The sequence below is a fragment of the Euleptes europaea genome, chromosome 1, assembly GCF_029931775.1.
Source record: "Euleptes europaea isolate rEulEur1 chromosome 1, rEulEur1.hap1, whole genome shotgun sequence".
NCBI lineage: Eukaryota > Metazoa > Chordata > Lepidosauria > Squamata > Sphaerodactylidae > Euleptes > Euleptes europaea.
This window is the reverse complement of record NC_079312.1, coordinates 181,328,420-181,354,645: the sequence shown is the minus strand read 5'-3', so window position 1 is coordinate 181,354,645 and position 26,226 is coordinate 181,328,420. Positions and strand designations below refer to the sequence as shown.

At 49.7% G+C, this 26,226-nt stretch overlaps 1 protein-coding gene and 1 non-coding gene across 3 annotated transcripts in view; both read left to right on the top strand.

The window, feature by feature from the left end:
- Nucleotides 1–4,926: 4,926 nt before the first annotated feature.
- RFX1 (regulatory factor X1) overlaps nucleotides 4,927–26,226 on the top strand; it is a 39,362-nt gene continuing 18,062 nt past the window's right edge. Inside the window, exons 1-6 of one of the 2 annotated variants that reach the window (XM_056867033.1) lie at nucleotides 4,927–5,252; nucleotides 16,990–17,099; nucleotides 17,732–17,815; nucleotides 18,117–18,209; nucleotides 19,427–19,522; nucleotides 21,988–22,083. In XM_056867033.1, coding sequence (XP_056723011.1) covers nucleotides 4,973–5,252; nucleotides 16,990–17,099; nucleotides 17,732–17,815; nucleotides 18,117–18,209; nucleotides 19,427–19,522; nucleotides 21,988–22,083 — 759 coding nt within the window. In that variant the 5' untranslated portion in view covers nucleotides 4,927–4,972. The remainder of the gene's footprint in view (nucleotides 5,253–16,989; nucleotides 17,100–17,731; nucleotides 17,816–18,116; nucleotides 18,210–19,426; nucleotides 19,523–21,987; nucleotides 22,084–26,226) is intronic. The other variant, XM_056867032.1, reaches the window with a different exon arrangement.
- Nucleotides 15,354–15,425, top strand: TRNAV-GAC (transfer RNA valine (anticodon GAC)). Its single transcript has one exon. It is a non-coding gene; the product is annotated as a tRNA-Val (tRNA).

The window sequence follows — 26,226 nt, the reverse complement described above, 5'->3', positions numbered from 1 at the left end:
ATCAGGGCCAGAGACGAACAGAGTTGGTTTTGCCATTGCCTGCCTTTGTGTAGCAACCCTAGACTTCGTCTAGGTCAAGGCAAGAGACATTCAGAGGCGGTTTGCCATTGCCTGCCTCTGCGTAGCAACCTTGGACTTCCTCAGTGGTCTCCCTTCTAAAAACTAACCAGGGCTCACCCTTCTTGGCTTCTGAGATCTGACAAGACTGGGCTAGTCAGAGCTATTCAGTCTGCTCTGATAACAAGTAAAACAATCCAGTATTAGACCCCAATGGATCTGGCATTGTGATCCATTATATCCATGTTCCTCATGTTCAGCATCCAGAATCCCTCCACATGTGGAGGCTCCCCAGCAGCCTTCGGTGATATTTTGTTTGGGAAGATGGGGTGGAAATTCCAAAATAAATAATACATCGATAAGCATGCATTTGCCTCTCCTGATGCTTTGATCCATAGCCTTTGAGGAGCTTGGTTATAACACTGTCTTTTGACAGATCATATGATAGTGTCATAGCCAGTTATTTTCAGAGGGTAGCCATGTTGGTCTGCAATAGAACCAGCTAGATTTGAGTCCAGTAGCACCTTAGAGACCAACACGATTTTCAAGGTATGAGCTTTCAAGAGTCAAAGTTCCCTTTGGCATCTGACTTTCGAAAGGGGAGACATGATAGAGGTCTATAAAATTATGCATGGTATGGAGAGTGTGGACAGGGAGAAGCTTTTCTCCCTCTCTCATAATACCAGAACGTGGGGTCACCTGCTGAAGCTGGAGGGTGAGAGATTCAAAACTAATAAAAGGAAGTATTTCTTTACACAACGCATAGTTAAATTGTGGAACTCCCTGCCCCAGGATGTGGTGATGGCCGCCAACTTGGAAGGCTTTAAGAGGGGAGTGGACATGTTCATGGAGGAGAGGGTTACTAGTCAAAATGGATACTAGTCATGATGCATAGCTATTCTCTGCAGGATCAGAGGAGTATGCCTATTATTTTGGGTGCGGTGGAACACAGACACGATGGTGCTGCTGCAGTCGTCTTGTTTGTGGGCTTCCTAGAGGCACCTGGTTGGCCACTGTGTGAACAGACTTCTGGACTCGATGGGCCTTGGTCTGATCCAGCATGGCTTTTCTTATGTTCTTATGTTCATACCCTGAAAATCTGTTTGGTCTCTAAGGTCCTACGGACCTTGAATGTAGGCCAGTTAGATCAACGTCCCAAATTGCATCATGACAGAGGTTGCAATTCTAATGTGCAGTAGGCCTAGTGTTTCTACCCCTGGCCAAAAGTTAATTATCAGTGCAAAAAAAAAATACTATAGAAAATTGACTTTACCCAGAAAATCCAAGACTGAAAATGTTTCTCTTTAATTGCTCACGGCAACCGCTTGCGGTCACCTTGGCTGTGGCTTTGGCCTCGTGTTGGAGAGAGGTAATTGCTTCGTGTCAGGAGTTGGGATTCTGCCAAAAACGTATATTGCCGTAATGCAGTTTCATAAGGTGTGGGTGAAGCTTCAGTCGGGACTTCCATAACGTAGGCTTGGCCTTTAGCATTGTTAGATTCCTCCTCTACAAACATGTGATCTCCTTTCCACACCCAAGTTGTTTATGCCACCTTGTAGGCCCGATTCGCCGCATGGCAGCCTGCTGGTATGTTAGCGTACCTGATACCTTGTGAGGTTTTAAAGTATTATTTCAGTATTGGACCACAGAGCGGTTGTATTTGGTGGCTGGGGTGTTGAAGGACCATGCTGCATCCCTCAGAACAGGGGGTATCTCAAAGGCGGAGCATCTGCTTGGCATGCAGAAGGTCCCTGGTTCAATCCTCAGCATCTCCAGTTGAAAGGACCAGGCAGTAGGTGATGGGAAAGACCTCTGCCTGAGACCCTGGAGAGCTACTTTTTTTAAATTGTCTGTTAGCCAGTGAGTGACCTCTGTTTAAATTCCTATGTGGGAATTTGGAAAACCTCTGCAAAGGAAAACAAGCCATTGTACATATTTTGTTTCTGGAGAGCAAGACAAGTTGGTAAGGGTTGTATGCTGTTGGCCTGGGGTTGCCAACGGGCCTGGAGAAAAATGTCCTGACGCCTGACATTTCAATAGAGGATTAATGTGTAGGAACCAGCAGCTGAAACTTTTCATGGAATTGATGTAACCTACATCACCTGGTAAATAACATACCACTAAGCCTGTATGAAAAGGACAACACATTTTTTTCTCCAGGCAGTTGGCAGTCCTAGTAGGTCATATGTGAGCAGGCAAACAAGTAAAAAATGTCGGTAGGCTAGTAACTTGTATGAGAGTAGACAGACACACTAGTTTATATTACCTTTGGTTTATCTATGCTTTGTCTTGATGTTCTTTTGGGCTAGTACAACATATGGATGCCAACTACCTGGAGAAAAAAATGCTATTAAGGGGATTTTATTTACCTCAATGCCATGAAAAGCTTCAGTTGCTCATCTCTGCAAATTCAGCCCCTGTCAAAGGGACAGGGCATTTTTCTCCAGGTCTGTTAGCAACCCTAGCACAACGCAAACTACTGACAGACTCATACTTACGCATTTACATTTTTCTTGCTAGGAGCAAATTCATGCAGAGTTGGGTTTTACACCCCCGCTTTTCTCTCCTGTAAGGAGTCTCAGAGCGGCTCACCATCACCTTCCCTTCCCCTGCCCATAACAGACACCTTGTGAGGTAGGTGGGACTGAAAGAGTTCGGAGAGGACTGTGTCTAGCATAAGCAAGCTGCATGTGGAGGAGTGGGGATTCAAACCCCAGTTTATCAGATTAGAGTCCACCGCTCACGTGGAGGAGTGGGGAACCGAACCCGGCTCTCCAGATAAGAGTCTGCCGCTCTTAACCACTACGCCACGCAGGCTTTGATAATAATGTCAGTTGATAGACAAAGGTACTGGCAGCACCTGCCCTGAGAATTGAGAATGCTGCCCCAGTCGGGATGCAGCCCAGTTGCTCTTTACCGTAGCTGAGAAAATCCTTACAGGGTTCATAAACAGCCAGGTCATTTCCAAGTTTGGCTCGTTCCAAAAGGAGCGGTTAGGGGGTCCCAGGAACCTTTGGAATCCAGGCCAAGCAGAGGGCTGCCGGGCAGGGGACCATGCAGCGCCGGCCTGGAGGGAAAGTGATCCCGGCTCTCTCGACAGTGGTCATGTGAGAAACACGCAGCTAGAAGCACATTTCCAAGGGGGAAGAAGGCGGCAGAGGAGACAGTTGAGCGGAACAAGGCCTTTAAATGAGGTCAGATTTCCAGAAGCCACCACCATAGCTTTAAAAAATTTCAAAAGTCCTAGACTGCTGTGCCACTTTTCTGAGCGCCATTCATATGGCCAATTGGACCTGGATTTTTTCTAGATTTTTTTTTGGGGGGGGGGGAGGGAAGGGTGATGTACCAAAAGAGACAGTTTGCTCACTCACTGTGCAGGGCTGGGAGAAATCTTGCTCTGCCTAATGTCTTGGAGAGCTGCTGTCATTTTGCTTCAGCGCTATTGGAGTGGGTAAACTCAAGATAAGACAGTTTTGTGCGCCTGTAACCAAGAAACGATGCATTCCTCAACAAAGGGCTCCGCATGTGTTATGGGATGAGGAAGGGGACTTTGCCCTGGCCCAGGCGAACCACACCGTTGCGGGAGATTCCTGAAAGCCTTTCCCCCTATTCACAGATGAAACCAGATCCCAGCAAGTTCCAGAGAGAATAATAGACACTTTAGCCAGACAGCGACGTTCCTAAGAATTACTAGTTGGTGTGCTGTGTTCTCCCAGCACAAAACCAGAAAAGGTAAAGCTCTAAGCAACAGGTAACATAGCAACACCACCAAGGCCATGGCTCAGTGGTAGAGCATCTGCTTGGCATGAAGAAGGTCCCAGGTTCAATCCAGTTAACGGGACCAGGCAGGTAGGTGATGGGAAAGACCCCTACCTGAGACCCTGGAGAGCCACTGCCCGTCTGAGTAGACAATACCGACTTTGATGGACCAAGGGTCTGATTCAGTAGAAGGTAGCTTCATGTGTCCATGTCTCCACGGGATGTTCCCGTGTCCCCCGTTTCAGTCATCAGAATGTCAGCTCACTGGAAGAAGGGGTATTTACCAAAAGACAGAATAATGCTATCCTGCATTTTTATGAGCTTGCGTTGTTCGTTCCTGCAGTCCTTGGGACTGCGAGGCGTTTCATTAGACCACAAGTCCCGGTACCTGAACCGTGAGCTGGATCAGGGGAGGGGCCGTGGCATAGTGGTAGAGCCTCTGCTTGGCATGCAGAAGGTCCCAGGGTCAATCCCCGGCACCTCCAGTTAAAGGGACTAGGCAAGCAGGTGATGTGAAAGACCTCTGCCTGAGACCCTGGAGAGTCACTACCAGTCTGGGTAGACAAGACTGACTTCGATGGACCAAGGGTCTGATTCAGTAGAAGGCAGCTTCATGTATTCATATGTTTATGATTGTGGCTCAGTGGTAGAGCATCTGCTTGGCATACAGAAGGTCCCAGGTTCAATCCCCAGCACCTCCGGGCTGAGTAGACAATACTGACTTGGATGGACCAAGGATCTGATTCAGTAGAAGGCAGCTTCATTTGTTCAAACTGTGGGAGAACAAGCCGTCTCTTGAAGCTTGTGAGAAGTGTGTGTGTGTTTGTGTTAGTGCATGCTTGCGCGCGCATGATGGTGACTGCCAGGTTTCCATGCTCGACTTCCACACGGAGCAATCAACGTTACCTACTGTTATTCTTTCCTCTAATTGTCTACAATTAAGTATTAAAGCACAGCGTATTATTAAGTTAGCGCTCAAGTAAATAGAACTGTAGGGAGCTCTTTTCTGCCTGTGGAATGCTTTTTATAACTGATTAATCGTTTTCTTTCTTTTCTTTTTTGTTCTATTTGTTTTTTTTTCCTCTCTTTTTTTTCTTCAACGCAAGGAAGCAAAAAAAAAAAAGCCTTATTTATTATCATTTTCCCCACTGTTGGCATGGCAACACAGGCGTACATTACGGAATTACAGGCAGCCCCGCAACAGCCGCAGCAGCAGCAACAGTCACAGCAACAGCCAGCAGCAACGGCGGCTACGGCGGCCCCTGTGGCGGCGGCTCAGCAACAGTATGTGGCCGAACTGCAAAGTGCGCAGCAGCAACAGCCTGCTCCGAAACAGTATGTCTCGGAAATCCCGCCTCCCCAGGCACAGGCTCCGCCCACGGGACAGCAAACGCCGGCGCCGGCCCCCCAGCAATATATTGTGGTGACCGTCTCTGGTAAGTGCCTGCCGGGGTGGGGCGGGAGCGGCAGGAGAAGGGTGAATGGGGTTGCCAACTCTGGGGTGGGAAACCCCTGGAGATGTGGGGGTGGGTGGAGCCCGGGGAGGGTTTGGGGATGAGAAGGACCTCAGTGGGGTCAAACGCCAAGGAGTCATGGAATCATAAAATAGTAGAGTTGGAAGGGATCACCAGGGTCATCTAGTCCAGCCCCCTGCACAATGCAGGAAATTCACAACTGCCTTCCCCTTCCACACACCCAGTGACCCCTACTCCATGCCCAGAAGATGGCCAAGGTGCCCTCCCTCTCATCATCTGCTTAAGGTCATAGAACCAGCATTGCTGACAGATGGCCATCTAGCCTCTGCTTAAAAACCTCCAGGGAAGGAGAGCTTACCACCTCCCGAGGAAGCCTCATTCCACTGAGGAACCACTCTGTTGGAAACTTCTTCCTAATGTCTATACGTAATTCTTCCTAATGTCTTGAGTCCACCCTTCATAGCAGCCGTTTTCTCCAGGCGAACTGATCTCTGTTTTCTGGGGATGAGTTGGCACCCCAGGAAATCTCCAGGCCCCACCTGGAGGTTGGCAACCCTGGAGTAGGCCTGTGGTCGAGGGCAGCACCAGCTTCCATCAAAACTGGCCTCACTGTTCTGGCACCGATATAACTAGCCTGATTCCATATCACCTACTTGTCTCGCTCTCCTGGTTAAGGGTTTACATGTGGTTCCTGAATCTTGGATTTGTTGGCATTATATAAATTGCTGTTTTATTAGTTTTAATAGCATGTCGTGTGTTTTACGGGTTTCACCATGTTTTAATTAATTTTATATGCTGGTTATATTGAAGTAAACCGCCTTGAGCCCGACTTGTTGGGGAGAAGCAAGATACAAGTTCAATAATAAATAAATACGGTGAATCGTGGGACCTGAAGCGGTTGGGGCAGCGGTTTATAGCATTATGAGGGACTCTGGCATCTGTGCCATGGGAGGGTCGATTCCAGGTATTACCAGTCAGAGCGATAACAAGCGAACCCATCTCCTGAACCACTCAAGGCCCACACCGTGTGGTTAACCTTCCCCTTAAAATGCGTAAGGAGCACTAGCTTCTTACAGCTGTGACTCTAAAACATCCTTCGAAGGTACTTGGTAAGCCTTCCCTTAAAAACCCTACGGACAACAAGATCCTACCGTATTTCTAGGCAAACATGTTCCATTGCCGAATCACAGTATAATTGGTAACTTTCCCCACATTTACTTTGAATCTAACTTTCCTTTCTGGTTTATCCTCAGAGGACTCTTTAAAGGGATTCATGTGATTAGTGGGTGAATGTAGGTTGCTCTAAACTTAAGTGATAAATGCAAATGGTATGAATCCGCCATTAGATTTTGAAACTCTTTTGTTACACTGTCTACAGTGGCCCTTCTGTCAGTGATTTTGTTATAACAGAAGGAGAAAATCTCTACCCAATCTGTTAATAATGTTTTTAATCTCCAGATAGTGTAGACTTGCCTCATAGTCAAGGTGCTCCTATCCCACCATCATTTTGGCTATTCTTACCTTTTCCAGAGCGACAATACCTGTTTTGAGTTGGGGTGATCAAAACTGTACAGAGTTCCAAACTCGACCTCTCCATATATTTACATGGAGGCATTCTCAGAAGCTCAGCAGGATTGGGACTGGCTATTACTTGGATGGGAGGCCACCAAGGAATACCAGGGTCGCTACGCAGAGGAAGGCAATGGCAAACCCCCTCTGCTAATTTCTTGCCTTGAAAACCCTACTGGGTAGCCATAAGTCGGCTGCAACTTGACTGCCCTTTACACACACATTCTTACACAGGATGTTTTATTTATTTTCATCCTTTTTGTTTATAATTCCTAACAGGAAACGTGTCTTTTTTTTTATCGCCACCATGCACAGTTGATATTTTTAATGAACCACACTCATAGAATAATAGAGTTGGGACCACCAGGGTCATCTAGTCCAACCCCCTGCATAATGCAGGAAATTCACAACTACCTCCCCTTCCACACACTCCCAGTGACCCCTACTCCATGCCCAGAAGATGGCCAAGGTGCCCTCCCTCGCATGATCTGCCTAAGGTCATAGAATCAGCATTGCTGACAGATGGCTATCCAGCCTCTGCTTAAAAACCTCCAGGGAAGGAGAGGTCACCACCTCCTGAGGAATCCTGTTCCACTGAGGAACTGCTCTAGACGGAAACTCTGATTTAATTTCAACCCACTGGTTCTGGTCTGACCTGGGGCAACAGAAAACAACTGGGCACCCTCCTCTCTGTGACAGCCCTTCAAGTACTTGAAGATGGTTATTATATCCTCTCTTCGTCTTCTCCTCTTCAGGCTAAACATAGCCAGCTCCTTCAACCTTTCCTTATAGGACTTGGTCTCCAGAGCCCTCACCATCTTTGTTGCCCTCCTGTTGATACAGCCCAAGATCGCATTTGCCTTTTTAGCTACCACCTCACACTGCTGACTCAGGTTCAGTGTTTGGTCTACTAAGACCCCAAGATCCTTTTCACACACACTACAGGTCACTGGGATAAGACCATAAAGAAGAAGAAGAAGAAGAGTTGGTTTTTATATGCCGACTTTCTCTACCACTTAAGGAAGAATCAAAGCGGCTTACAATTACCTTCCCCTCCCCACAATAGATACTCTGTGAGGTAGGTGGGGATGAGCGAGCTCTAAGAGAGCTGTGACCAGCCCAATATCACCCAGCTGGCTTCCTGTGGAGGAGTGGAGAAACCAACCTGGTTCACCAGATTAGCAGCTCATGTGGAGGAGTGGGGAATCAAACCCGGTTCTCCAGATTAGCGTCCACTGCTCCAAACCACCGCTCTTAACCACTACATCACTCTGGCTCTCCCAGGTGTGAAAACCAGCGAGAATTCTGTGTGTTTAGGCAGTACTGATAGCACAACCAACAAGAACGCCAGGGGCTCCTTGAAGATGAACGACGCTTTTCCCAGCATCAGCTTTTGCAAGTCGGAGCTGGGTCTTGCCGAGTTCTTTCTGGATCCTGCATCAACAATGAAGATTTGCATTTGGAACCCGGGGTGGCCATTCCAAGAGAATCGAGCTCAATCTCCCGCAACAGGGCTTTCCTGTCACTAATCAGAGCTTGCCATAGTTAGTGAATTTGATCCGTACATCGCTGTTGTATCCGTAAATCCGTGTGTCACTATTCTTGAGGATCAAGCTTGTACCCGGTCTATCTCTTGGACACCTGAAATGAACCCTATGCACTGCTGATGATTGACGGTGAGATTCCAGCCCGAGGGCCTCTGACAAGTCCTTGTGGCTTCAGTGCGAGAGAGTTATAGCAGTTGCTTAACTCTGCCGTTTGCACGGAGGGCACCGCGCTTGGGAACATTTGACTTGGGCTGTGTTGTGCCTCGGATGGGAAGTTACACTAGGCAGCGTTTATGCCCGCTGCACAGAGCTGTCTTCGGCTTATTCCCACTGTTTCCCACAATAGTGATCAGGCTAGGCTAGGAAACATGAGCAGTGGTTTCCACTGCCACGTTTTGACCTGTCGTGTGATTAATCAGCTTGGAGGGACACCTTAACACCGACGTGACACTTGAGAGGCAGCTAGGCTAAAGGGAAAGGCAGCCAGATGTGGGCCATGCCTGTCTAAAGGGTTCCAGACTTAGACTTGCAGCGGCTTGTTTCTTAGTTCACATGAACACATGAAGCTGCCTTCTACTGAATCAGACCCTCGGTCCATCAACGTCAGTCTTGTCTACTCAGACCTGCAGCAGCTCTCCAGGGTCTCAGGCAGAGGTCTTTCCCATCACCTTCTGCTCCACCACTGAGCCACAGCTCCTCCCCAAACACTTGAAGCTGCCTTCTACAGAATCAGACCCTCGGTCCATCAAAGTCAGTATTGCCTACTCAGACCGGCAGCGGCTCTCCAGGGTCTCAGGCAGAGGGCTTTCCCATCACCTACTTGCCTGATCCCTTTAACTGGAGATGCTGGGGATTGAACCTGGGACCTTCTGCATGCCAAACAGATGCTGTACCACTGAGCCACAGACATACCTGGCCCAGAGATGTAATTTAAAATATTTTTTCCTTTCCCTGGGGGAAATTGGGGGAGGGGGAGATTAATAGGGTTGCCAGCTATGGGTTGGTAAATTTCTGGAGTATAATAAAACATTTTGATGTCGGAGGTTTTAGAAGTCCCCGGTGGTCCCCCTCCTCTCTTTAAGATGAGGTTCAGTTCTCCAAGAAGTTTTCCTGTGCAGTCTTCATTTCAATGAACGGGACCTATGCAAGAACGGCAGAGGTCGGAGCTCTCCGTCTCCCACTCTTCTGTCTTTAAGGCCTCCCGAATTTGGCAGCTTCCCCCTTTCTTGACCGCAGAGCCATCTCTGCAGCTTGCCAAGGGCGAGGCAAACAGGCGCGGTAGAATTCCTTCTGCCTTTTGGGCCGTGTAATTCAGCGCTTCATCTGGCCTGAAACATTATCCCGAGAAACCTGGCCAGTCTCTGATCCTAATCGGGTAGCGCCTTAAGCTGCCCGAGTGGAGCCCTTTGATTTGTGTGGTGGGTGGGAGTTTTACTGGAGATATTAGATTTTCCAGCAGCGGAGAGAAACTGGGGAAGCATTTGCTTTTGCATATGGTGGCCTTGCAAACAGCCAACAGTCCATCGTCTTCATCCTTCTCCCTGAACCAGATAGCACCACATCTGGGGGGGATGTCCCCTGGAGTTTTCCAGCAAAGTGATTGTTTACAAAATTTGTATCTTGCCACCAAGGCAGTTAACAAAATTTTAAAGCATACTAACAGAGCGGTTCCTCCGTGGAACAGGCTTCCTCGGGAGGTGGTGGGCTCTCCTTCCCTGGAGGTTTTTAAGCAGAGGCTAGATGGCCATCTGTCAGCAATGCTGATTCTATGACCTTAGGCAGACCATGAGAGGGAGGGCACCTTGGCCATCTTCTGGGCATGGAGTAGGGATCACTGGGTGTGTGTGTGGTAGGAGGTTGGGAATTTCCTGCATTATGCAGGGGGTTGGACTAGATGACCCTGGTGGTCCCTTCCAACTCTTTGATTCTGTGAGTCGGAAGCAACTTGACAGCACGTAACACACACACACAAACACACAGAAGGTAGTTTGGCCAGCGAGTTTCGTGTGCACATAGATGGTCATATTTCACTTACCTGAACGAATCTAAGAAGGGTTGCATTCATGTTAAGATTTTCTTTACTGTAGCCTTTTCAGAGTGTAGACCTAATCATAATTTTTAATTTTTTTATTACTGGTGTAGATATTTGTGTTGGGCAAAAGAAGAGATAACAAAGGAGTAAGATGATATATCTTTCTTCTGAGGCAGGGATTTTGGAGTTTTGAATTGCACACACACACCATTATCCAGCAAATGGGAAAAGACTGCTGATTTTTAGCTGTCCTGAGACAGAGAACCTACAAATTCAGTTTTTAAAATCATTCTGCAGAAGTCCAGTTCTGCTGCCTTATATACATTGCCAAATGGTTGTGCTGTGTAGTTTTCTCTGGGTGTCTTACGTGGATATTCAGAGAGCTCAGATTACCTTGTTACCCCCTCCCGTTTGCCGCCCCAGGACAATGCCTGACACATTTGAGCAGGCCACGAGGGTGCCCTTTGCAGTTATATGTCAAACCCCCCCCCCCCCGAGAAAAAGAAAGAGTCCCTCCATCTTTCAAATGGAGCTAAATTAAATGAGTCTGTAGTTAACAGAGGATTTGGTTCAGAGTTTCAGCTGGATAGGGTTACCATGGCTGCCTTTCATTTTTTTACGGTCCTGCTTCAAGTAATGTCCTTCACCTGAGTGGCCAAGGTGTGTGCCTCGAGGGATGTTACCTTACAGAAGCACTGAAACGGGGTGGGGATAGGCAAACTAGCCGAAACTCATCTGTGCTGATGGAAATGTTGATTTGCAGACAGTTATCTTGCTTTGCTGCCTTTCAAAGGGAGAGAAAGCTTGTCGCAGGAAGCTGAAGAAGCAAAAAAATGTGTCTGAGGATATCCACCTGTGGGCAAGGGAGCTGAGCTGCAGTGGCACAAATTGACCAGCCATCCCACAATAAAAGCAAAATCTGGAGGCAATAGGTCAAACATTCAGAGAATCATAGAATCATCGAGTTGGAAGGGACCACCAGGGTCATCTAGTCCAACCCCCTGCACAATGCAGGAAATTATCAACTGTCTCCACCCCCAGTGACCCCTACTCTGTGCCCAGAAGATGGCCAAGATGCCCTCCCTCTCATCATCTGATTAAGGTCACAGAATCAGCATTGCTGACAGATGGCCATCTAACCTCTTAAAACCTCCAGGGAAGGAGCACTTACCACCTCCCGAGGAAGCCTGTTGTACTGAGGAACCCCTCTGACTCAGAAAATTCTTCCTAATGTCTAGATGGAAACTCTTTTGAATTAATTTCAAACCATTGGTTCTGGTCCGACCTTCTGGAGCAACAGAAAACAATTCGGCACCCTCCTCTGTATTACAGCCCTTTGAGTACTTGAAGATGGTTATCATATCCTCTCTCAGTCTTCTCCTCTTCAGGCTAAACATACCCAGAGAGTGAAAGGAATGGAGAGATGATTGAGGAGCAGATAGCGTCTTTAACAGTATTGGGAAGGGGCAGTGGCTCAATGGTAGAGCATCTGCTTAGCACATGGGAGGTCCGTGGTTCGATCCCCAACGTCTCCAGTTAAAAAAGAACCAGGCAGTAGGGGATGTGAGATGCCTCTGCCTGAGACCTTGGAGAGCTGCTGCCAGTCTGAGAAGATGGTACTGACCTTGACGGACCAGCGGTCTGATTCAGTATAAGGCATTGAGGAGGCGCCATGGCTCGGTGGCAGAGTATCTGCTTGGCATGCAGAAAGTCCCAGCTTCAATCCCCGGAATCTTCAGTGGAAAGACCTCTAGCTGAGACCCTGGAGAGCCGCTCCCAGTCTGAGTAGACTGTACTGACCTTGATGGACCAATGGTCTGATTCAGTAAAAGAAGAAGAAGAGTTGGTTTTTATATGCTGACTTTCTCTACCCCTTAAGGGAGACTCAAACCAGCAGACAATCACCTTCCCTTCCCCTCCCCACAACAGACACCCTGTGAGATAGGTGAGGCTGAGAGAGTGTGACTAGCCCAAGGTTACCCAGCTGACTTCGTGTGGAGGAGTGGGGAAACCAACCCAGTTCACCAGATTAGCCTCCACCGCTCATGTGGAGGAGTGGGGAATCAAACCCGTCTCTCCAGATCAGAGTCCACCGCTCCAAACCACCACTCTTAACCACTACACCATGCTGGCTCTCTAAAAGGTGCTTCATATGTGTTTACAGTGGTATATGTGCACAGTGGTATCGCTTTGTGGCGCCGATCAGCCTTCGTGTTACAGAAGCATCCACTTTTCAAGGAAGCTGTCCTGGAAAACGTAGAAATCATAAGGAAGTAAACAAACCAACAATCCTCATGCAGGTGGCCCAGAGTGACTCCCTGGGCCTTTTCTCTCCCCGCCCCCCACCTGAGCATGTCAAATGAGACAACTTTTGAAATGTGAACTCCGGCTTTTTGTGATTACAATCGGAGGAGCAGCCGGCATCCGCCACCCCATGAGAAAACGGAGGGCGCCGGTTGGTTTCTGCACCTACTAGGACGCGAATGTTTATTCAAAAGCAACCTGGCCGGAGCTTTGGTGGGAACTAGCAGGGATTAGCTGGCCAAGGTTCCAGGTTATAAAAGCCTTTGCCTGCTTTGTTTTCAAGGAAAGGGACTGCTAGCGCCGAAAACCCTCTGGGCAGCCTCACCATGTATTATGACTGCCTTTACTCCGTGCCTTTCGACCGTAAGTATCCGCAAAGGGCTTTCCGCTTCAGATCCACCCCTGCCGTGGAGGGAGAGCTTCCTTGCAGATCCGTTGTGGCCAGGGAAACCGGCGAGCTCCGTTCAGTAAGGTCGCCGACCTCCAGGCGGGGCCCGGAGATCTCCCAGAATTTGCAGCAGATCCCCCAGAGACCACTTCCCCTGGAGGAAGTGGCAGCTTTGGAGGGTGGACTCCAGGGCATCATACCCTGCTGAGGCCACTCCCCTTCCCAAATTTTGCCCTCCCCAGGCTCCACCCCGAAATCTCCTGGCTGTCCGGAGCTGGCCAGCCACCCCTTCGGGCGAGAAGCAGCTGAGATCAGGCTCCTGAGCACTGCAACTTCAGGGCTCTGATCTCACTGCTGAAATTTTATTGGTTGCCCCAGTGGCTGCAGGGTTTTCGTCGCTCCGTCTTGCTTTTTGGCCAAGAGCTCTGTTTGCTGCCCAGGGGGGTTATCTGTGAAGTGAAAGCTCTTTCCAGAAAATAAGAAGGCCCTGTTTTCCCTCTTAAGCTTCTTCTTAGCATAGATTTAAGACGAGTAGTACAATATCCTGTTTTGGGGTTGGGGTGGAGAGCAGGTCCCAGTGCAGGTGGACAAAAAAGGAGAAGAACCTCGAAAGGCATCCCAAAATAAAAAAAAGTTTAAGATCTCCTGTTTCAAGGTCACTCTGTTATTGGGAGTAGCATGGTTACATTGTGGAACTCCCTGCCCCAGGATGTGGTGGTGGCTGCCAACGTGGAAGGCTTTAAGAAGGGAGTGGACATGTTCATGGAGGACAGGGATACCCATGGCTACTAGTCAAAATGGATACTAGTCATGATTCATACCTATTCTCTACAGTGTCAGAGGAGCAGGCCTAGTATATCAGGTGCAGTGGAACGCAGGCAGGACAATGCTGCTGCAGTCAACTTGCTTGTGGGCTTCCTGGAGGCACCTGGTTGGCCCCTGTGTGAACAGACTGCTGGACCTGGGTCTAATCCAGCAGGGCCTTTCCTTATGTTCTTATTTACTCACTGTGATGGAAGGCTATGCAAGCTGACTTGTGGTCTCCTGGAGATTTCCTCCTTTTTTATCTACAGCACCCTGGCCTGTCATCATTCACGATAAGCTTGCAGTCAGGGGAGCAGTCAGTTTCTGTGGGTGTGGGGTGGGGCAGTGGTTGACTTTTGCTGATCTCCCTTCCCCCTGCAGGAGACCTCCAACATCCCCCTCCAAGCTATCTCTGGGGCCCTCTGTCCCCCCTCCCGATCAGCTTTGTTGGGGGTGTTTGGGATTGCTGTGTGAGCAAAAATCACCCTGTGTACGCAGGACCCAACCAGCCATATCCCTGACTGTAGACAGTTCTGAGATGGGAGAACTGTGCGGTTCCCACTGACTTCAAAGAATTAATTTTTACGCACCTACCTGACTGCTACAATCATCTTCCAATGCCCTGCTTCAGATCCCCCCCCCCGCTTTCTGAGATTAGACATGTGGCAGCTAGGGTTGCCAGCCTCCAGGCGGCACCTGGAAATCTCCTGCTATTACAGTTGATCTCCAGACGACCAAGATCAGTTCCCCTCGAGAAAATGGCTGCTTTGGAGGGGGAACTCTATGGCATTATACCCTTTTGAGGTCCCTCCCCTCCCCAAACCCCGCCCTCCCCAGGTTCCACCTCCAAAATCTCCAGATATTTCCCAACCTAGATCTGGCAATCCAGGAGAGGGCCTTCTCGGTCATGGCACCAAATCTCTGGAACTCTCTCCCCAGAGGGACTCACCTATTCTCTTCTGTTGCTGTCTTCCACCAGCGGGTGAAAACCTTTTTGTTTCATCTGGTGTTCCCTCCTTCCTCCTCTTATCTTTTCATTGTTGTTTTTATGTTTTTGTATGTGTATTTTAGCTTGGTTTGAATTGTTTTAGTGATGCGTTCTGTTTGTTTTTAATGGTGTTTAAGATGTGTTTTTATTACATATGTTTAGCCGCCTAGTGAGGGCAGAAAGACGGGGTATAAATTTTGTAAATAAATAAATACATTTTTTAGAACAGGTTTCTAAAATAGTAGAAAATTGCTGCTGGATGAAACCTTGCTAGTTTTTGCAGAAGGTCCCAGGTTCAATCCCCGGCATCTCCAGTTGAAAGGACCAGGTAATAGGTACTGTGAAAGACATTCATCTGAGACCCTGGAAAACTGCCAGTCTGAGCAAAACTTGATGGACCAGTGGTCTGATTCAGTATATGTTTAGGGGAGGGGCTGTGGCTCAGTGGTAGAGCATCTGCTTGACACGCAGAAGGTCCCAGGTTCAATCCCCGGCATCTCCAGTTAAAGGGACTAGGCAAGTAGGTGATGTGAAAGACCTCCGCCTGAGACCCTGGAGAGCCGCTGCCAGTCAGAGTAGACAATACTGACTTTGATGGACCAAGGGTCTGATTCAGTAGAAGGCAGCTTCATGTGTTCATGTGACCTGGCCTTCGGTTAGAAAGTGGAGTGACAGAAACCAAATTCCTGGTCTTTCTCAATTTCTTTCCATACTTTGAGATAGTTGGTCTGAAAGAGGATATTATTTTGGGATGTTATACATATACCCATTTATTTTACTGGGTCTTTTGTGAGTTGACATTTACCAAATGATCTCCATCAAAAGTGCTTGTTCTTCTTCAGTAAGACTGAAGGTTATAATTTTGGTTTTTACCTTATTGAGCTTATATCCTGAGTATTGGGAGAACATCTCAATATGAGATTTAATCGCAGAAGCTGATGCAAGTGGTTCTTGACAGATTAATACCACATCATCCTTCATAGCTTTTTATCTTATGCTCTTCCTTTCTGTACATCAGACCTTTGACGTGAGAGTCTACTCTAATGTAGTTAGCAAGAACTTCCATTGTCAAATCAAATAAGTGTGGGGAGAACGGGCATCCTTGTCTGGTACCTTTCTCGATTTCAAAGTTCTCTGTAAGTTTCCCGTTTATCAAAAGTCTGGCCTGCTGGTTGGAATATATTGCTTCGAATACGCTCATGAAGTTATTCCCACATTCAGTTTGCTCCAGTGTCGCAGATCACATGAAGTGACCCTTTACCCTGCTCTGGTTAGACCTCACCTAGAGTATTGTGTTCAGTTTTGGGCACAGCAATTTAAGAAGGATGTAGACAAGCTGGAATGTGTCCAGAGGAGGGCAACAAAGATGGTGAGGGGTCTGGAGACCAAGTCCTATGAGGAAAGGTTGAAGGAGCTGGGTATGTTTAGCCTGAAGAGGAGAAGACTGAGAGGGGATATGATAACTATCTTCAAGTACTTGAAGGGGTGTCATATAGAGGATGGAGCTGAGTTGTTTTCTGTTGCTCCAGAAGGTCGGACCAGAACCAACAGGTTGAAATTAAATCAAAAGAGTTTCCGTCTAGACATTAGGAAGAATTTTCAAACAGTGAGAGCGGTTCCTCAGCGGAACAGGCTTCCTCGGGAGGTGGTGAGCTTTCCTTGCCTGGAGGTTTTTAAGCAGAGGCTAGATGGCCATCTGTCCTCAGTGCTGATTCTATGACCTTAGGCAGTTCATGAGAGGGAGGGCACCTTGGCCATCTTCTGGGCATGGAGTAGGGGGCCACTGGGGGTGCAGGGTGGGGGGAGGTAGTTGTGAATTTCCTGCATTGTGCAGGGGGTTGGACAAGATGACCACGGTGGTCCCTTCCAACTCTATGATTCTATGAAACTGAATTCCTGATGGCTGGGCTGCTAGATGTCCCTCCCCTTCTAGGGGTTCAATAATCCCATCCTCTCATCTCCTCTGTTTTCCCTTTGCCGTCCTTTTGAGGGAGGGGGAGCCAGGCCTTCCTCTGATTGCCTTCCTAGGGTCAATGCATCAACCTTCCTCTTCTGCCTCTCTACAGAAGGCTCCATGCGGCCCAGCGACACAGTGTCAGAGACCAGCCCGGGCTCCACCGCCACACAGTCAGGGGTGCCGACGCAGGTGGTCCAGCAAGTCCAGGCAACGCAGCAGGTATGGAGATCAACCAGCTTTGTCGTGGGGCAGGTCGATATTGGGTAGGGGCCATGGCTCAGTGGCCAAGCAGCTGCTTGGCATGCAGAAGGTCCCAGGTTCAATCCCCGGCTTCTCCAGTTAAAGGGACTAGGCAGGTAGCTGATGTGAAAGACCTCTGCCTGAGACCCTGGAGAGCCGCTGCTGGTCTGAGTAGACAATACTGACTTTGATGGATCAGGGGTCTGATTCAGTAGAAGGCAGCTTCTTGTGTTCATGTGATGTAACACAAAAATTGGGGCATATCTTTCCATATGGGTCCGATGGGCCAGGTGGGGCTTTCCAGCAGGGCTTCCGATTGGCTGCTGGAAATCTGTTGAAGAGTTACTATTAGACTTAAGCATAACATCGCCCCCCCTGACATTGTGTGGCTGGCTCCGCCTCCTGTGGCAGCCATTTTGTAGTTGGCGACGCCTCCCACGGCCTTGGCATCCCTCTCTATTAAACGCAAAAAAAGAAGTGCTTGATTGGCTAGATTTCTTGGAGCGGGAGGGCTTTAGAAGCGGCGTGGGCCGCTCAGGGGCGCCACGTTTACCTGCCACCGCTGTGAGTCGTCTCCGTTTGCCTTCACCCTGAGCTGTTTTGCTTGGCAGAGGTTGCTGGTCCAAGCCAGTGTGCAGACCAAGGCAGGGACGGTCTCCCCTCTGCAGCTCACAGGTGTTCAAGTACCCCAGCAGGTGAGTCTCACCGATCTCTACGATGCTGCTACCCTTCCATATGTCCAATATAGTGTAGTGGTTAAGAGCGGTGGTTTGGAGCCGTGGACTCTAATCTGGAGAACCGGGTTCGATTCCCCTCTCCTCCACATGAGCGGCGGAAGCTAATCTGGTGAACTGGGTGCGATGTGTGGCTCGGGATCGGACTCTGTGTAGCCCATTGGCCAGCTTAGCTTTGTCTGAGCCGGTGCGACCGGGCCCCCGCCTGCAAGAGGTCCATTGACTTAATCACCCTTGCTTCTTTTGTGTCATCCCGCTTTAGCGACTGGTGGTGCAGAGTACTTCACAAGCTAGTAAAGGAGGAGCGGTCACCCTGGCCGTCCACGGTGTGCAGCAGGTCCACTCTTCACCTGAGGTGGGTAAGACCAGATGTTCAGACCTTGCAGGTTTGAGGAAAGCATGCTTTATATGTTCCAGTGCCAGCATGGTATAGTGGTTAAGAGCAGTGGTTAGGAGCGGTGGACTCTAATCTGGAGAACCGGGTTTGATTCCACCCTCCTCCACATGAGCAGCGGAGGCTAATCTGGTGAACTGGATTTGTTTCCCCATTCCTACACGCGAAGCCGGCTGGGTGACCTTGGGCTAGTCACAGTTCTCTCTGAACTCTCTCAGCTCCACCTACCTCCCAGGGTGTCCGTTGTGGGGAGAAGAAGGGAAGGTGATTGTAAGCTGGTTTGATTCTTCCTTAAGTGGTAGAGAAAGTCGGCATTTAAAAACCAACTCTTCTTCCGACCATGAGTCGAAGAACTGAGGGACTTGGGCATGTTTAGTCTCGAGAAGAGGAGATTGCGTGGGGACATGATTGCTTTCTTTAAGTATTTGAAGGGCAGGGAGCTGTTCCTGTTGGCAGCAGATGATAGGACTCACAATAATGGGTTTAAATAATGGGAGGAAAGGTACCGGCTGGATATTATGTGGAAAATTTTTACAGTAAGAGTTGCTCAACAGTGGAATGGGCTGCCTAGGGAGGTGGTGAGCTCCCCCTCACTGGCAGCCTTCAAGCAGAGGCTGGACAAACACTTGTCAGGGATGCTCTAGGCTGGGGGTTGGACTAGATGGCCTGTATGGCCTTTTCCAAATCTGTGGTTCTGATGGTGCTGGAAAGGGCCTGCAGCTGTGAACAGCGCCGGCAGGGGGAGGGCGGGGGGGAAGCGATGTGCCCCAGGCCCTGGCAGCTGCCCCACCTGATGGTAAGCTGATGCCATCCCAGATTTTCTTGAATCAAGTGTTGAAGCACTGAAAAGGGGAGGGTGGGACCTGACCTAAAGTTGCCAGCTCTGGATTGGGAAATACCTGGAGATCTTGGGGGTGGAGCCTGAGGAGGCTGGGGTTTGGAGAGGGGAGGGACTTCAATGCCTTAGAGTCCAACTGCCAAAGCACCCATTTTCTCCAGGGGAACTGATAGCTGTCACTTGAAGATCAGTTGTAATAGCAGGAGATCTCCAGCTGCCACCTGGAGGTTGGCCACCCTAACCTGACATCAGGCTGAGAGGGAGGATTTGGTAGGCAGCCTCCCGCCAGACAGGGATCTGCACCATGTTCCTTTGTGATGTCTTCTTGCTTGCCTTTCAGCGCTCTCCCGTGCAGAACAGCAGCTCTTCAGCCAAACCAGGACAAGTACAGCAGCTCCAGGTCCACGGAGTCCAGCAAGTGCCTGTTGCTCAAGAGGTGCTCTGTGTTTTCTCCTGGGGGTGTTCCGTAGGGTTGCCAGCTCCGGGTTGGGATATCCCTGGAGATTTAGGGGTAGAATCATACAATCATAGAGTTGGAAGGGATCACCAGGGTCATCTAGTCCAACCCCCTGCACAATGCAGGAAATTCACAACTTCCTCCCCCCACACCCCCAGTGACCCCTACGTGCCCAGAAGATGGCCAAGATGCCCTCCCTCTCATGATCTGCCTAAGGTCATAGAATCAGCATAGCGACAGATGGCCATCTAGCCTCTGCTTAAAAACCTCCAGGGTAGGAGAGCCCACCACCTCCCGAGGAAGCCTGTTCCACTGAGGAACCGCTCTGTTAGAAAATTCTTCCTAATATCTAGACGGAAACTCTTTTTGATTGAATTTCAACCCGTTGGTTCTGGTGCGACCTACTGGGGCAACAGAAAAGAACTCTGCACTATCCTCTCTATATGACAGCCCTTCAAGTACTTGAAGATGGTATAGCCTGGTGAGGGTGAGGTTTGGGGAAGGGAGAGACCTCAAGAGGCATAGAATGCCATAGATAGCACCTTCCAAGTCAGCGATTTTTTACAGGGGAACTGATCTCTGTTGTCTGGAGGCCAATTGTAATTCTGGGAGACCTCCACCCGGAAGCTGGCAACCCTAGAAGTTTGGGGGTCACTGCCCAGCCCAGCCAACCCAGTCAGGTTTTTAGGTGGCAGGAGCCAGAGCTTGTCAAAGGGGTCATGCCAGAATCTCAGATGGTTGTTTGCTCGGTGTTTCCAGGATCACTTTATTGCATTCTATTGTGTTTTTAAGTTCATTGTGATCTTCCTCACAATACTCTAGGGGTCCCCAACCTTTTTGAGCCTGTGGGCACTGTGGGAATTCTAACACAGCATGGTGGGTGCAGCCACAAAATGGCTCCCGCAGGAGGCAGAGCCAGCCACAAAATGGCTGCCACGTCTTACCTTCAGTCCCGCAGTGATTCTTGTGCTGTGAAGAAGAGGAGGTGGTTTTTATATGCCGACTTTCTCTACCCCTTATGGGAGAATCAAACTGGCTTACAATCACCTTCCCCTCCCCACAACAGACACCCTGTGAAGTAGGTGAGGCTGAGACAGGGTGACGAGCCCAGGGTCACCCAGCTGTAGGAGTGGGGAAACAATTCCAGCTGCTGCCAAAGCAACATTTTAAAAAAACTGCTCAGACAATCAGAAGCATTGCTGGAGAAAAGCCCCACTGGGCCATTCCTACTTTCTAAAAACACTTGGTGGGCACCAGGAAAGTTCTTGGCGGGCAGCATGGCTCCTGTAGGCAACATGTTGGGATCCCCATGCAATACTCTTCTTTTGTCGCACTGACTCCCAGATTTGTGCCACTCCAAAAAGGCCGGCCTGTGGCCGTTTACCATGACAAGCTGTTGTTTCACACCACAGTCTTGCAGTCTGTTATTTTTAAGAGCCATGGTTTGGAGCGACGGAGGCTAATCTGATGAACTGAGTTGGTTTCCCCACTCGTACACATGAAGCCAACTGGGTGACCTTGGGCTAGTCACAGCTCTCTCAGCCCCACCTACCTCACAGGGTGTCTGTTGGGAGGGGAAGGGAAGGTGATTGTAAGCCATTTTGATTCTTCCTTAAATAGTATAGAAAGTCGGCATGTAAAAAATCAACTCTTCTTCTTTTCAATACAAATAAGAATATAGTTGTGTTTTTGTGAAATACTTTTGATTGGTGATCAGGAGTAATTTTTTTGCGTTGCTAAATTTCAGGAGCTAGATATTTTCCAGCTGAGGCACGCACAGGGGGGCACAACCTCAGCGTTTAAAATTAATTGCTTTCCTTTTAATATATTTTTGACTGCCCATATAAAATATTTGTGTGTGTGGTTTCTGAGAAGTGGTAATTTCTCATGATTTAAAAAAAAAAACACACACACAGACCGTTATTTGTTATACTTCATGTTGTGTCTGCACCCACCACACTGTGTCAGAATTCCAGATATGCTCACAGAACAAAAATGTCTCCAGGGGAACTGATCCCTTTTGTCTGGAGATCAATTGTAATATCAGGAGATCTCCAGCCACCACCTGGAGGTTGGTAGCACTGTTTCCTGAACAGTTTGACCATGACTTTTATAAAAACAGCATTTTGTGGACTGAGCTTAAACCTCTCCAAAAACACTACGTGCATTTCCTTTGGGCGAGTTCCTTCACCCTCAGAGTCATGGCTGTCAGCATGGCGAAGAAGCGCTTCCTGTCAGTCAACCATAGAGTCTCCGCTCTGGCCTCCCTGGAGGGTTCTCAGTGAACAGGTGCTCTGTACAGTGCTCTGTATTTTCTCACCCTTTCTCATGCCAGGCTAGAGGTATCCTCTGGGCAAGGGGCCCTTTTGCCTCCCAAGCGTGTTTTTTAGCCCACTTTCTTCCCCGAAGGGCACCAACTGAATCTGGTTTGTTTCACCCCACAGAGATCCGTAGTGCAGACGACGCCCTCGGTCCCCAAAGCCGGCACGGTGCAACAGCTAGCGGTGCAAGGACTCCAGCAGGTTCATGTTACTCAAGAGGTGCGTGTATCTTCCGTTCTGTTCGGTGCTCCTCATTGCAGCCTGCCCAATGTTGCCGGAATTCAGTTAGGCCGGATGTATCCAGAGACGGCCGGCTAATGCCAGGACCTTCACCTAAGCCCTTTGTATCCATTTTCGTCTTAAATTCCGAACAACGTGCTGAAACCCCTCCCTTGCAGAGAACCATCCTGCTGCATTCCATTCAAGCCGCCCATCACCTTCCCAGTCCAGGAATGGCTTTTCAAATCTCCACCTGAGCCAGCGAGGTGTAGTGGTTAAGAGCGGTGGTTTGGAGCGGTGGCCTCTGATCTGGAGAACCGGGTTCGATTCCCCACTCCTCCGCATGAGTGGCGGACGCTAATCTGGTGAACCGGGCTGGTTTCCCCGTTCCTACACATGAAGCCAGCTGGGTGAGCTTGGGCCAGTCACAGCTTTCTCAGCCTCACCTATCTCACAGGGTGTCTGTTGTGGGGAGGGGAAGGGAAGGTGATCGTAAGCCGGTTTGATTCTGCCTTAAGTGGTAGAGAAAGTCGGCATATAAAAACCAACTCTTCTTTTTCTACCTCCCCCGGTCTCCCTAAGGATATAATTAAGAGTCACTCAAAACTCTACTACCCTTGTGGATTGTTTCCTCCTCCAGCTTAATATCTGCTGTGGCTGCCAGGGAATGAAACAGTGACAATTTTCTGCCTGTTTCTTGCCTTTTATTGTATGTTTGCCCAGAGCTCAATGGCCCACTCTGGCCATCAGATCTTAGAAGCCAAGGAGGGTTGGACCTGGTTTGTGTTTGGATGGGAGATCACCAAGGAAATCCAGGGTTGCCATGCAGAGGCAGCCAACGGCAAACCACCTCTGTTCGTCTCTTGCCTTGGCCTGGATGGCCCTACCTAGCCTGATCTTGTCAGATCTCGGAAGCTCAGCAGGGTAGCCTTGGTTCATTGTTGTATGGGAAACCACCAAGGAAGTCCCAGGTTGCTATGCAGAGGCAGGCAATGGCAAACCACCTCTGTTTGTTTTTCCCCTGACCTGGATGACCCAGGCTAGCCTGATGTTGTCAGATCTTGGAAGCTAAGAAGGGTCAGCCCTGGTTAGTACGTGGATGGAAGACCACCAAGGAAATGCAGGGTTGCTATGCAGAGGCAAGCAATGGCAAACCACTTCTCTTTGTCTGTTCCCTGACTTGGAATACCCAAGCTAGCCTGATGTTGCCAGATCTTGGAAGCTAAGAAGTATTGGCCTTGGTTAATACTTGGATGGGAGACCACCAAAAAAGTCCAGGGTTGCTGTGCAGAGGCAGGCAATGGCAAACCACCTCTGTGTGTATCTTGTGTTGAACTGGATGGCCCAGGCTAGCCCGATCTCATCGGATCTTGGAAGCAAAGAAGGCCAGCCCTGGTTAGTACTTGGGTGGGAGACCACCAAGGAGGAATAGAGTTGCCACACAGAGGCAAACCACCTGTCCAGAGCTCAGTGGCCCATGCTGGCACGATCTCATCAGATCTTTGAAGCTAAACAGGGTCAGCCCTGGTTTGTGCTTGGATGGACGACCAGCAAGGAAGCACAGGGTTGCTGTGTAGAGGCAGGCAATGGCAAACCACCTCTGCTCATCTTTATCCTGACCTGGATATCCTAGGCTAGCCTGATCTCATCAGAACTCAGTACTAAACAAGGTCAACCATGGTTAGTACTTGGATGGGAGACCACCAAGAAGTCCAGGGTTGCTACGCAGAGACAGGCAATGGCAAACCATTTATGTTTGTCTCTTGCGTTGAACTAGATGGCCCAGGCTAGCTTGACCTTGTTGGATCTTGGAAGCTAAGAAGGGAAGCCCTGGTGAGTACTTGGGTGGGAGACCGCCAAGGAAGTCCAGGGTTGCTACACAGAGGCAGGCAATGGCAAACCACCTCTGCTTATCTCTATCCTGACCTGGATAGCCCAGGCTAGGCTGACCTCATCAGAACTCAGAAACAAGATAGGGTTGACCCTGGTTAGTACTTGGATGGGAGACCACCAAGAAGTCCAGAGTTGCTACACAGAGGCAGGCAAAGGCAAACCACCTCTGTTCCTCTCTGGCCTTGGGAACCCTATGGGTTAGCATATGTCAGCTGCTGCTTGACAGCTAGAAAAATAAAGACGTGCCCTTCCTGCTGCTGCAGGGTCCTGTTAAACACACACATGAAGCTGCCTTCTACTGAATCAGACCCTTGGTCCATCAAAGTCAGTATTGTCTACTCAGACTGGCGGCAGCTCTCCAGGGTCTCAGGCAGAGGTCTTTCACATCCCCTACTTGCCTAGTCCCTTTAACTGGAGATGCCAGGGATTGAACCTGGGACCTTCTGCATGCCAAGCAGATGCTCTGCCACTGAGCCATGGACCCTCCCTATGTCTCTCCAGGGTCTCAGGCAGAGGTATTTCACATTACCTACCTGCCTAGTCCCTTTAACTGAATCGAACCTGGGATCGGGGATTGAACCTGGGAACTTCTGCGTACCAAGCAGATGCTCTACCACTGAGCCACAACCCCTGGTTAAAATGCGGGCCGGGAGACACGTCCGTCTGCCTAGGCCCCTTCTGTCCCCATAGGTCTTGCTCAGTTCCTCCCCTCCCCCTGACGCCGTCAGTCTTTCTGTTTATTGTCTAGAGCGCAGACAGTGGCCCACCTAAGAGCAGTCAGCCGTCGCCGCAGCAAGAGCAACGCGCAGTGCAGCAAGGTCTCTCCTTAGAGTGCAGCGGCGGAGGCGGTGGCGCACCCCAGCTGGCCAGCTGCTGCCTGTCGGGCCCGGAGCACAGGCTCCACTACCTGCCCTCCCTAGACTGCGCCCCGGAGCAGTGGGTGGAGCTGGTCCGCATGCTGCCACAGCCCCTCCTTCTGCCGCATCAAAAGGTGGTGATAGAGCAGCTGCCCTTCCTCTCCGCTCACCACGCCGGCCCCGACCAGAGAGTCAAGATTCAGAGAGTCCCCCAGGTGCTAGTGTTCGGAACGGCCGCGACAGCGCTGAAAGTAGGTCCCGCCGAGGGTGCCCTCTGAGATCCGGGAGCGGCGAGCTCTGGGTGCACTCTGCTTCCCGAAGAGGCCGGCTAGGGAGCCTAGCCAGAGTCGTCCCGTGACCCTTCTTTTTGGGCAAGAGAGCCAGCGTGGTGTAGTAGTTAAGAGCGGTGGTTTGGAGCAGTGTACTCTGATCTGGAGAACCGAGTTTGATTCCCCCACTTCTCCACATGAGCAGCGGAGGCTAATCTGGTGAACCAGGTTGGTTTCCCTGCTCCTACACACGAAGCCAGCTGGGGGACCTTGGGCTAGTCACAGCTCTCTCAGCCTCACCTACTTCACAGGGTGTCTGTTAGGGGGAGGGAAGATGATTGTAAGCAGGTTTGATTCTCCTTAAAAGGTAGAGAAAATTGGCATATAAAAACCAGCTCTTCTTCTGTTTTAAGAAGCAGCAATCTCAGTTCTTACACAGCAGTGTTTTCTGAGAGCGAGACTTGCTCACGGAGGTGTCAAGGTGGGGGCATCTGCTACACCAGCATGACATAGTGGTTAAGAGCGGTGGTTTGGAGCGGTGGACTCTGATCTGGAGAACCGGGTTTGATACCCTGCTCCTCCACAGAAGCGGTGGAGGCTAATCTGGTGAACCGGGCTGGTTCCCCCACTCCTCCACATGAAGTCAGCTGGGTGACCTTGGGCTAGTCACAGCTCTCTTAGAGCTCTCATCCACACCTACCTCTCAGGGTGTCTGTTGTGGGGTGGGGAAGGGAAGGTGATTGTAAGCCGGTTTGATTCTTCCTTAAGTGGTAGAGAAAGTCGGCATGTAAAAACCAACTCTTCTTCTTCCTTCTCCCAGGGACTCTCCACTACTGGGGGGTGGGGGTGGCGAACCAGCCGGTCTTCCTCTCCCCCACCCTGCCCGGCTTCAGGATCTGAAATGCAGGGATGGCTTCAGCTTTAGTTTTTATCCAGGAGTCATTTCCTTGAGTCGACATATGGCAATTTGGAGGCATCAGGGCTTAAGGGGCAACATTTTCCATGGGGCTTGGGAGCTAGAAGCAGGGCTTGTCGGAATGAGCCGGGCTGCGAGTTCATTGCCGTCAGGCTGACAGTTGAGTGTACGGAAGCTGGATCCGGCAGTGATCGCTGCGTGGAGACTC